Consider the following 12337-nt stretch of genomic DNA (forward strand, 5'->3'; position numbering starts at 1 on the left):
CCAATTTTCTTTTATTGTATGGGAATTTAGCATTATCTATCAAAACTCCTTGTCTAAAGTTATATACAATTTTTTTCTGTTTTCTTCTAAAAGTTGAGTGATCATATATATTTAATCTATGAGTGGTCATGTACTTTTCAAGGCTATAAGATTTATGAGTCAAACTCTGTATAAAATGTGAAGTTCAAGTAAAAGTACCTAGTACGTAGATGTACCCTAACTCCAGCCTCTGGCAACCATAACTACTTACTACCTCTGTGAGTTTAGCTGTTTAGATTCTAGAAATGAGACCATGTGGTACACATACCATGCTTATTTTACTATATCATACTGTCCTCCAGCCTCAACCACATTGCTACAAATAACCAGATGTCCTTCTCTGACAGATAGGTAATATTATTTTCTGTAAATAATGCATGGGTTTTTTTTTTTTGTTTTGTTTTCTTTTTACCTACTAACTTATTTGTAGACCTTGCATTGAGTCTCTATCTTGGATGTTGAGTTTAGTCCTACAATGATTATAACAATGTCATTGCCTCTTCAGGGGGGTTGAGAGATCATAGAGGGGTTTGAGACGGGGGCCACCTTCTAAGGAGAATGGGAATGGGAATAAAAGGAAAAAGAGTCCCTTTTCTTCTCTGTTGTAGTTCATTTTTTTAGCATAGATTTGTGTGTAATTAAAATTATTTTGTGTACTTGACAAATTTCATGAAAACTTAATTAAATTGAAAATAGAGAAAGATCACGTAACAAAAAAATATAACTGATTTCATTTGTTCAGCTGAAATCTCAATAGTGAAGTTTCTGGGTCATAGAGATGTTCTTGTTTAAATGCTTTGACGAAGCCATGTGCCCTCGTAGCTGTACAGTTGTATCTGTAGTGTTTGAGGGTTTCATTTTCTCCACATCCTATTGATCCTGATGAGAGCAATCCTAAGCAGGTATGGGGAGATACAATGTCAAACTTTCAATTTGTCTGTTCTTAATGATGACTGATGCTGAAACAGTTCCCATACCCCTTGCTGCTTCTCTGGCTGTCTTCTTTAGGGAAATACCTGGTCAGCTGCTGCTGCTGCTGCTTCTTCTTCTTCTTCTTCTTCTTCTTCTTCTTCTTCTTCTTCTTCTTCTTCTTCTTCTTCTTCTTCTTCTTCTTCTTCTTCTTCTTTTCTTCTTCTTTTCTTCTTCTTCTTTTCTTCTTCTTTTAGCAGATTGCTTTCTTGCCTTTTGGTTGTTCCAGTATCTTATTTATTTTGGATGCTAAGTCTTTCTATGCTCTGAATGTGTTCTCCAGAATTCCTGTGTCAGAAACTGAAATTCGTTTCAAGTGGGGGTTGAGAGACTTGACGGAACTGATTACATCATGACAAATCTACCATGATGAATGGATGGATGCTGTTATCTTGGGAATGAATGACATCCAGTGAGCCCTCTCTCCCTTTCATCTCTTGCCATGGGAACAACTCATTATGAAGTATATGGCTTGAAGCGGGGCATGGGGAGGAGAGGAGGAAGATAGAAGAGATTGTAGGGCTGTCCTGGACTTGTGCGGTGGGTTTTGTTGTGGTTGTTGTTGTTGTTTTAATGCAACAAAGATTTCAAGCTAGAGTCTCTCTCTTTAAGTTCTCTCTGTGGCCTGTACCTTCTGTGGTTTGGCTAGAGATGAGTAAGCTGGAAGGGGTAGGTACATAGGTGATCAGCCTTCTCATGGACTTGGACTTCTACTCCTCTCCAGTGCTCTCTTCTTATCAGTTCGCTTGTCATGTTACTCAGGTAGAAGCTGCTTTGTGTGTTTGTCTAACAGTTCTATTTTAGCACAGACAAGATACAATGTCTCTGATGTATTACACTCATACTCAGGAGCTTCTGGGCCTTTTAAACTTCTTCAAGAGTATTTAATCTTTGAATTTTCATATGATGCAGTTATAGCCTGTGCAGTCCTATGCGCAGGGGTCGGTATACAGTAGTGACACCTGCACACTATGGTGAAAATAGATGAGGTATAGAATCTACCTTGGAATCCACTGATAGATGAGTGAATGAAGAAAATGTAGCACACATTCCCAATAGAGTTTTATTCAGCCTTAAAATAAAATAAGATAAAATACAATAAAATAAGATAAGATAAAATAAAATAAAATGAGCAAAAGCGTGTTGTTTGCAGGAGTCCTCATGGAAAGGAGGGTGTCATCCTGTTACCTGAAACAAGGCAATTTCATGGCTCTGATATGACCCCAATTAAGACCAGGCCCAACACCCAGCAGCAGACAGCCAGCACAAAGTGAACTCAATGTTATTTTTGGAAAGGGTTTTTTTTTTTCTTTTGGCTCATAATACTTTGTCATTTTATTGTTGTTGTCGTCGTCTTCTTAAAGGTCTTTTGCTTATATTATGGTTTCCAGTTTTGTGTTTTATGGAAGTTTTTTTGCAAAAGTGTGTGTGTGTGTGTGTGTGTGTGTGTGTGTGTGTGTATTTCTTGTGCCTTTTCTTTGGCTCTTCTTTTTGTTCTGTTTGCTTGTTTTATTTCATTCTGGTTTGTTTGTTTTTCATTCTTTTTATTTTATTAATTTTTCTAGGTGCCTGTTTGCTTTCTAATGAGAGAGAGCAAGAAAGGATGTGGATCTGGGTGGGTGGAGAGGTGGAGAGGATCTGAGAGGAACTGGGGGAAGGGAAACTATCATTGGAATATATTGTATGAAAAAGTCGACTTTCAATTTTAAAAAGGAACTTATTCATAAAGCAAAAAGTATGAAAGTAAAAGAGAAATTATTTGAGAGGAAGGAGGTCAGAAGGTAAGAAAAGGTAGAACCAGTCAAGGTGATGGGTCAGGTAGTGCTATGTGACACAACTTTTCTTGACAGACTCACATCTACTCACCCCAGACAAGGAGCCCATGACAGACCAAAGTATGGATACCCTCAAAGTCCAATTGATGAGCCAGTGAGTTTATCGGGGTTACTTACAGGAATATGGGAGAGAGGTTACTTACAGAAGCAGAAATGACTCAAAGACGGCTGCATCATCAAAGCCCACCCCAGCATGGGTGACAGTTCACAAAAGGGTGGGGACCTGGAGCACACTGCTAAGCCTGTAGGCAGCTCAACAGATTGGAGAGTATTCCTGGTCTCTCAGTTGACCTAAACCTCTTGTAGGCAGCTCAGCTGGTTTCTTCTTTGTTAGACCTGGGCTGTGCTCTTTGGCGAGAGATTCTCAGCTTTTATTGCTTATTAATGAGTGTGGTCATTTTCAGAGACTTCCTGAAGCTCTTTTGAGTAATTTATCTTTCTGCTTAAGGAGCTTCTCTGCAGGGTAGAATGTTTCAGTCTAGGAAGAAACTATTGCAAAATATATGGATATAACAATGTGCATCATATACTAGCATGAAAATGTCATGATGAAACACGTTGTCTCATGCAATTAACATACACTAATATAAATATGACTTGCCAAAGAAAGATGACAACCTTAGCACTTCTGCAAGGTTGGCAATCCTCTCTGTCCTCAAGCTTTTTCCATGTCAGATCTGTTCCTCTCAATGTCCAGGAAACCTTACCAAATGTTCAGGGTCACTTGAATTCTCAGTAAAACTGGCCCTTCTTATGTTTCCTATACTTCCATAAGCTCTATTTCTTTCTTCCTTTCCTATGACTACAGCTCCTTAGGTGTGATCTTTTCTAGCTTTTGCTGTAGATTCTTCAGTCATTCTCATCAAGGTGTTCTTATCAGTTTTTTTTTTCCTCTAAGCTGGAAGCTAGAGTCACCAGAGAAATGGACCCTCAGTCAAAAAGAACTCTATTGAATTGACCTTGGGGAAGTCTGTATGATGTTTGCTTGACTAATAATTGATGTAAAAAGGACCAGTTCACTGGAGGTGGTGACAGTCCGGAGCTGGCAATCCTGGATGGATAGCATTAAAAAAAAACAAAAAAACAAAAAAACACCAGCCGTGAAGCCATGAGGAGCAAGCCAGGAAGCAGTGTTCCTCTGTGGCTGTTGCTTCAATCCCAGCTTCCAGGTTTCTACCATAGCTTTCCTCAAAGATTGGGATGTAAGCTAAAATAAACCCACCCCTGCCCAGTTTACTTTGGGGCACTGTATTTACAAAAATCATAGACAACCAACTGAGGCTCTAGGCAAAGCCACCACTTTGTAAATTACTGTTTCATTTTGCTCAGTTTTTGAGACAAGGTTTGACTCAGGAGCTCAAAGACTTACAGATCCTCATGTTGCTGCCTCACAAGTACTGGCCCTGGTTATCATCAGTTTTTTTTCCAAGGCATGCTTATGGTCTGTCTGTGTGTGTGTGTGTGTGTGTGTGTGTGTGTGTGTGTGTGTGTGTGTGTGGTGGACCTTGTTGTCATTAATTTTTTCCAAGACATGGTTATGATGTGTATGTGAGTGTGTGTGTTTGTGTGAGTGTGCTTTTGTATGCTTGTGTTTGTGTATGTGTATTTGTAGTTGACAGAGATCAACCTTTGATCAAGGTGTTTTTGTCTTCCTTTTCACCTTTTTTTCAAGACAGGGTCTTTCCTTGATCCTGGAACTCCATAATTTAGCTAGACTAGCTGACTAAGAAGCCCATGGCTTCTCTTATCTCCATCTTTGCTAGTCATGACAGTACAGGCACAAGGCATGATATTAGCTTTTCTTGTTACTATGGCTCTGAATTCAAGCCATCATGATTACCACAGCAAACTTAACGAATTCAGCCTTTCACCATTTCCCCCACTCCCATGTCTACAGTTTTTAAGTATTTACTTCTAGTTTAGAGCTTCCTCACAGGTTCAACATAAATTCAGTTGTTTTTCAGATATGTCAATGTCTGTACATTATAAGCATTGTTTTATATTGTAATGTTGATACTAACATGTGACCTTAGGAATGAACACAAAAGGCAAAATTACAAAAACAACTTTTAGGTCTTGGCAAAACATAATGTATAAAAGATAAAAGAAAAATTGTCTACAAAAAGATATGCTAAATGTAGAAGTAATTACTCAGGCTGCTTTCCAACAGGCAAATCTGGCATACCTATATTGCTAGTATTGCTGTTTTAATCTGTTCCTCTCTTTAATATCAAAAAGTCGATTGCGGTGGGTTTTTTTTTCTTTTGTAATGGGTTGATTAGCCAGACAATGATTTTTAAATTAGATATAATACCTATTTTCCTCTACGGTTATCAACTAACGAGAACAGCAGATATTAAATTGAAAAAATATTTGTCTAACGGGAGAAATAATGAATGTACTTGTTGGTGTTCAGGCTCAATTGCTATAACTAAAACATCTATAATAGCAACAGCTATAATAAGGTTGAAAATTGTTTCTCTACTCCACAGAAGTTCAGAGACAGCCAGAGTATTCTCCTCTTACCAGAGAGCAGCATTCTTTTATGTTGTTGCACTTTAACACATGGTTTCCATATCATACTCCTATTGCATTGGCCACATCTAAGTCATTACTAATGGTGAAAGCAAGGTTATATACATCTCTCTTCACATTAGTCACCTACCAGTGGAGATGTATTTTCACATAGCACTATTTAGTCAAGAGAAAGGCTGAGAAACAGATGTAATTTTATGGTATGATAAATAAGGATGCTATCAGACAATCAAAAATTGTTGCCATCTCACTGATAAGTGGATATTAACCCAGAAACTTAGACTACCCAAGATACAATTTGCAAAACATAAGAAAATCAAGAAGAGGGAAGACGAACGTGTGGATACTTCATTCCTCCTTAGAATAGGGACAAAATACTCATGAAAGGAGTTACAGAGACAAAGTTTGGAGCTAAGACGAAAGGATGGACTATCCAGAGACAACCCCACCCGGGGATCCATCCCATAATCAGCCACCAAACCCAGACACTATTGCATGTGCCAGCAAGATTTTGCTGAAGAAACCCAAATATAGCTGTCTCATATGAGGCTATGACAGTGCCTGGCAAATACAGAGTGGATGCTCACAGTCATCTATAGGATGGAACACAGGGCCCCCAATGGAGGACCTAGAGAAAGAACCCAAGGAGTGGAAGGGGTCTGCAACCCTATAGGTGGAACAACAATATGAACTAACCAGTACCCCCCCCCCCCAGAGCTCGTGTCTCTAGCTGCATATGTAGCAGAAGATGGCCTAGTACACAAAAATATACATGCATGCAAACCCACAAACATATATATTCTATATGATTTTCTGGATAGGATCTTTTATTTCTTTCTGATTCTTGTCTTGTAGGTTGTTTTTCCAGAAACAATGATCACTTTTTGGCTATTCGTCAAAAGAAGAGTTGGAAGCCGGTGTTCATTTATGACCATTCACAGGATATCAAGAAGAGCCTGGACATCGCACAAGAGGCATACAAACATAACTACCACTCCCCTTCCGAAGTTCAAATAAGCAAACATCACCAGATTATTAATTCAGCATTTCCTAGACCTGCATATGACCCGTCTCTTAATCTGTTGGCTGAGTCTGATCAAGATCTTGAAATAGAAAATCTCCCAATTCCAGCAGCAAATGTGATTGTGGTGGTAAGTACCAAGTTAGCCAGCACTGATGCTGGTCCTGATGTTGATAATGATGCTGAGGCTGATGTTAGCACTAGTGCTGATGTTCCCCTCTGTGACTGACACTGGAAAACAAGAGAGAGACTAATTGTGAACATTTAGCATTGGGTCTCAATGATTACTTACCAGGGAATTTCCCATTCTCTGATATGGTTTATTTGCTACTCATTATTTCTCTTCCCCATGAAATAAGATTTTTTTCTATGTCACAGGCATGGTCCGTAACATGTACATATGGAGAAATAAAGATTTTATTAGGAAGGCTTTACTGTTACAGCAGACCATATCTTATACAGAGCCTCCTGCCTTCTGTGTAATACATTCTTAAAGAATAGGCCTATTATCAACATGTATAAATAAGTAGCAATTGCCAACGATTCTCTTGACTCCGGTTGTAACAAACAAAGAGACAATTGAAACAGAGAGTTCTTATCGGGGAGGTTGATGAGCAGTGTTCTGTCACTGGAGTAAATAAAATTGGTTGGAAGGCAGAGATCTGTAATAATATTCCTAATATCCCTGGGCAAGCATTAACATTTCCATGATACCATAATCCCAGAAGGGTAGATAACCCAACCAGAGTTTCTCAAGCGGTGAAAGTGTTATATGAAAATCCATTCCGTGGTTCAATCTGTTTTTCATACTAACCAGTGCTCTCTCATACTGGTTTGAGGAGGACTGTCATGAGTTCAAAGCCACCCTGAGCCACAAAGCCAAATAAAGCCTTCAACATTATTGATGGTTACATGCTATATATATGAATTGAAATACCAAACTGTATTTAGAACTAATTTAAATTCTCATTTTAAAGCTTGATAACAAAAGCAAAAAACTCATACCAATCTATAAGTAAATGGTTTTTTTCAACTTCTGTTCAAATTCAAATAATTTGACTTTAGGGACAGCATAATTCAGTGAAAGTATGGTTATTTTGTGATAACTCCTATTCATAACATGATGAAATTGAACTGCACTTGTTTCATATGCATATATATATATACATGCATATATATACATATATGTGTATATATAGATTATATATATAAATATAGAGAGATATATAGATATAGTATTTTCCCAAGATAATAAGCAGGCATCCATTCATTGATATTTTTAATATGTATTGAGTATTTATTTAGCCCAGTTACATTTAGAATATCTAGAAAAAGAGACAAATGAGACAGTGTTTGTTCTTGCTTGAGAAATGACTAGGGGAGAAATTGCCAGGAATTAGAATAAGGGAATAATAGGAATCATGAAATGAGGACATAAGAACTCTTGACATAGGTCGTTTGATCTCCTGTAAGGCTGGAACTTTTTCCTTTAAGACCAACAGATGTTATGAGAGTGAGAGTCACGTGCCTGTCTATGCAGTGAGGATGGTGGCGTTAACTGTGTCTCTTGCATCTGGCAGCGTCCATGCTATGCTACTGGTTATTGTAGTTCCATAGTCATCAATGCCTACGTTACTGTGAGTTACAGTTCAAGAAGTTTGGTCTATCTTTTTAATATCATGTACTATCTAGTTACTTTAATATTATAGACAATGAGAGCCATCAATTAGAAATTCTGGGAAGTAAGTTTATTTTCAGGCTATGCATAGTGTAAGGATTTATGAAGAAACGGGGCTTTGTCTTTTGAGGGATAATGATACAGAGCCAAAAAGTAATTTTGCTGCAAGAATTCTCTCCAACCTGCAGCAAAAATAATTAAAAAAAATAAAATTCACCTAGGGTTGGAGTTGGAGGTAAAATGAAACTCAATTCCTAAGCAGCCTTTATAATATTTGCACCTCAGTGGGTACTTAACTAATTTTGTAATGCATCCATGGTTCATATATTAACTTTTGTAGTTAATCACAACTGTAATTGCCAAAACTGTTTGTACAAAACTACTTACATTATTTATTCAATGGTAATTTCCTAGGAAAACTGGAGAGATGGGGTTATTTTTCATATAAACCGATGATGCTCAGACTCTCCTAAAGCAGAGGGTGACATGCACGTAAGGATCAGTAGGCTTGCGAGGCACTCTTCCCTGAAAAGCAATCTAAGAATAGATCATAGGCAGCACAAAAATATACTTGACAACAGTTTAATGGTCTTGATGGAGTAACTGGTGTATTGTGCATATAAGACTTATATATGTGTTTCTATGCTCAAAACACACCTAAACTGACACAAATACACTGTACACAAATTCTGATGTGGCCTTTCTTCCCCCTTAGGGAATATTTCAGTGATACTGATGAATTATCATTTAGTTTAATAAATATAAAATGAGCAGTATTAATAAGTAGCTGTCACTTTAACAGAATAAATGCCTGAAATGCTTTTTTTTTTTTTTTTTAATCATAAGGTCAAAAGCTATCCTAAACCTCTGAAATGTGCACGTAACTTCTAAGAGTTCCCAGTCAGATGGTAACAATTCTTATTTTGTCCTCCAATATTTAGCCCATGCTCCTCTTTCTGAGGATATTGGCAATGAGGTTTAGACTGAGAAATTTAAGAAGGACGGGCACCTCCTCTCCTTCCTGATTTCTAATTGGTGCAACAACAACAAAAAATTCCTGAAGAGATTTTCGTCTATAAACAAAATTTATCTATTTCCTTTTTCTTCTGTAGTGAGGAAAAGCTATAGTTTATTTGTTCTATGGAAAGAACAACACAATGAATATGTTTATCCCATGGAGTGATGATTACATTCTAGAAATTCCGTGAAGACACTGTTGGCTCTGCAAATACAACATAGAAGGAAAAGGAAGGCTTCCGAGTCAATTCTGAGATGAGACAGAGATGGGCGTTAGCCAAATGTGCATAGAAACTCTGTGGCTCCGTCACTGGGTTCTCAGGATGCCTGACAGACCACGGGCTGTTTATCAGGAAGAAGGGACCATGAAGCATGGGCCCGTGTGGTGGGATGGAGCTGGGTCCAGGTTTTGCCAGCTCTGCATACGCTATTGAGTCAACAACACTATAACCTGTCCAAGAGCCTGAGAGCCTTGGGTGCAGGGAAATCTGTGGAGCACATGGCAGCAGGCTATTAGAGGTGAGTGAGAAGAGATGTGGCCAGGGTGATCACAGCCTGCGTCACAGGGAAAAGAAGTTGGAGAAGCTAAAAAAAAAAAAAAAAAAAAAGTGAAATGGAACAGGAAAGGTATGTTGGGAGTTTTTCCTTAATACATTAAGACAGTGGTAGCCAGGCAGTGGTGGTGCAAGCCTGTAATCCCAGCACTTGGGAGGCAGAGGCAGACGAATTTCTGAGTTCGAGACCAGCCTGGTCTACAGAGTGAGTTCCAGGACAGCCAGAGCTACACAGAGAAACCCTGCCTTGAAAAAAAAACAAAAAACAAGACAGTGGTAAATCTCTGGAAGCCAAAATGTTCTTTCCTTATGAGGTCCCCATGAGATCACTAGAATTCTGTGGTTTCTTTCTTGGTCATGCTTACCCAGACCAGCACTTGGGTGGACTTTCTACTGTGTCTTTGAAAAAGTATATTTTAATTGTTCTTTGGAAATTGAATATATATATATATATATATATATATATATATATATATATATATATATATATATATACATATACATATATATACACACACACATATATACATATATACACACATATATGTATATATGTATATATGTGTGTATATGTATGTGTGTTTGTATGTACATACATACATGCACACACATATACATACATTCACACATGCTAACACACATATTGTTTCTTAATGTGCCTACCCTGTCCTCTCCCTCTAATCCCACCCCAGATGCCCACCCCCAAATATCTTTGTGACAACTTTTCTTCAATTTCCTTTGTGACACTTTTCATTTTCAATTTTTAGCCCACTGAGTCCAATTAGTGATACCCATGTGCATATGGCTCTGGGGGCATTCCCGAGGGCATGGACAACTTACCAGTGGCCATTTCCCCAAAGAAAAATGGCTTTCCCTCCCCCAGAAGCCACCACCTACCAATCGCTCTAGAATCAGGCCTGGGGAGCTGACACTCACCATCACTAAGTTTGAATTTGTAACTGGTTTGATGTAGTGTAGGCCTTCTGCTAGTGACCTCAGTTGCTGTGGTTCGTTTGTGCAACAGCCAGGTCAAATCCAGAAGACAACACTTTTCAATACTTCTATGTTCCCTGAGCCTAGATGGAGGGTGACAGGTTGATATCTATAGCTAAGTAGTGTCAGGCATTTCTTCATTGACTCATGAGATTTTCCCCATTTAATATAATGTTGGCTACAGGCATGCCATTTGAAGCCTTTGTTGTGTTGAAATATTTTCCTTCTATTCCAAGTTTCTGCAGGTCTTTTAACATGAAAGGATGTTGCATTTTCTAAAAGCCTTTTGTTTCCACTGAGAAAACAAAAGCGATTTCTGTCCTTTTGTCCACTTATGTAATTTATAACAATCACTGATCAACATTTATTGAACCGTCCCCACATCTCAGCTGTGATCACGGTGAATGGCCTTTTTGATGTGTTCCTGAATTTGGTTTGCAAGTATTTCATTGAAATTTCTTGCATTTAAATTCATCAAGGAAATTGCCTGTGATTTTCTTTTTTCCTGTGTCTTTATGTGGCTGTTTTTGCAAATACTCTTAAGAAATTTAACTTGCAAGGATCTTGGAGACTTTAGATACAGACTTTCAGTGACACCTAAAGTATGTCACCGTGGTTTGAGCTGTGCTTCAGCTTGATCTTCTGAGCAGCTGCTGAATCTCATCTTGTAAATAACTAACTAATCTTAGATGTGGTTTGTAGGCTTTGAGAACTCTATCGTCATGGCTTTCCTACAGGGAAGAAATGTCTAACATTTACCATGATGTACAATCTCTTAGTCAGGGTTTGTATTCCTGGATAAAACATCATGACCAAGAAGCAAGTTGGGGAAGAAAGGGTTTATTCAGCTTACATTTCCACATTGCTGTTCATCATCAAAGGAAGTCAGGACTGGAACTCACATAGGGCAGGAATCTAGAGGCAGGAGCTGATGTAGAGGCCATGGAGGGGTGCTGCTTTCTGGATTGCTTCCCCTGGCTTGCTCAGCCTTCCTTTATATATAATTTTTTCTTTATTTACATTTCAAATGTTATCCCCTTTCCTAGTTTCCCCTCTGAAAATCCCCTATCCCCTCCACCCCTCCAACTGCTTTCCAACCTACACCCTCCTCCTTCCTGGCCCTGGCATTCCCCTATACTGAGGCATAGAACCTTCTCAGGACCAAGGAAGGGCCTGTCCTCCCATTGATGTCTGACTAGGCCATTCTCTGCTACAGATGCAGCTGGAGCCATGAGTCCCACCATGTGTCTTCTTTGATTGGTGATTTAGTCCAAGGGAGCTCTGGGGTACTGGTTAGTTCATAATGTTGTTCCTCCTATGGGGCTGCAAATCCCTTCAGCTCCTTGGGTACTTTCTCTAGTTCCTTCATAGGAGACCCTGTGCTTTGTCCAATGAATGGCTGTGAGCATCCACTTCTGTATTTGTCAGGCACTGGCAGCAAATTCATCTGGAATAACAAAAACCTAGGATAGCAAAAACTATTCGCAACAATAAAAGAAACTGGTGGAATCACCATCCGGGACCTCAAGCTGTACTATAGAGCGATTTTGATTTTTAAAAAATCAAAACAAACAAACAACAAAACAAAAAACAAACAAACAAAAAACCCACCTACATGGTTCTGGTACAGTGACAGACAGGTAGATCAATGGAATAGAATTGAAGACCCAGAAATGAACCTGCACACTTATGGTCA

The 12337-nt window shown here is 38.7% G+C and overlaps 1 protein-coding gene across 2 annotated transcripts in view; it reads left to right on the plus strand.

Annotated features, from left to right (window-relative positions):
* Nucleotides 1–12337, plus strand: part of Ptprr (protein tyrosine phosphatase, receptor type, R) — a 256745-nt gene that overhangs the window by 23677 nt on the left and 220731 nt on the right. For both annotated transcript variants that reach the window (XM_006513382.2, NM_011217.2), the window contains exon 2: nucleotides 6234–6529. In XM_006513382.2, coding sequence (XP_006513445.1) covers nucleotides 6234–6529 — 296 coding nt within the window. The remainder of the gene's footprint in view (nucleotides 1–6233; nucleotides 6530–12337) is intronic.

This window comes from Mus musculus, chromosome 10 (genome assembly GCF_000001635.26).
Source record: "Mus musculus strain C57BL/6J chromosome 10, GRCm38.p6 C57BL/6J".
NCBI lineage: Eukaryota > Metazoa > Chordata > Mammalia > Rodentia > Muridae > Mus > Mus musculus.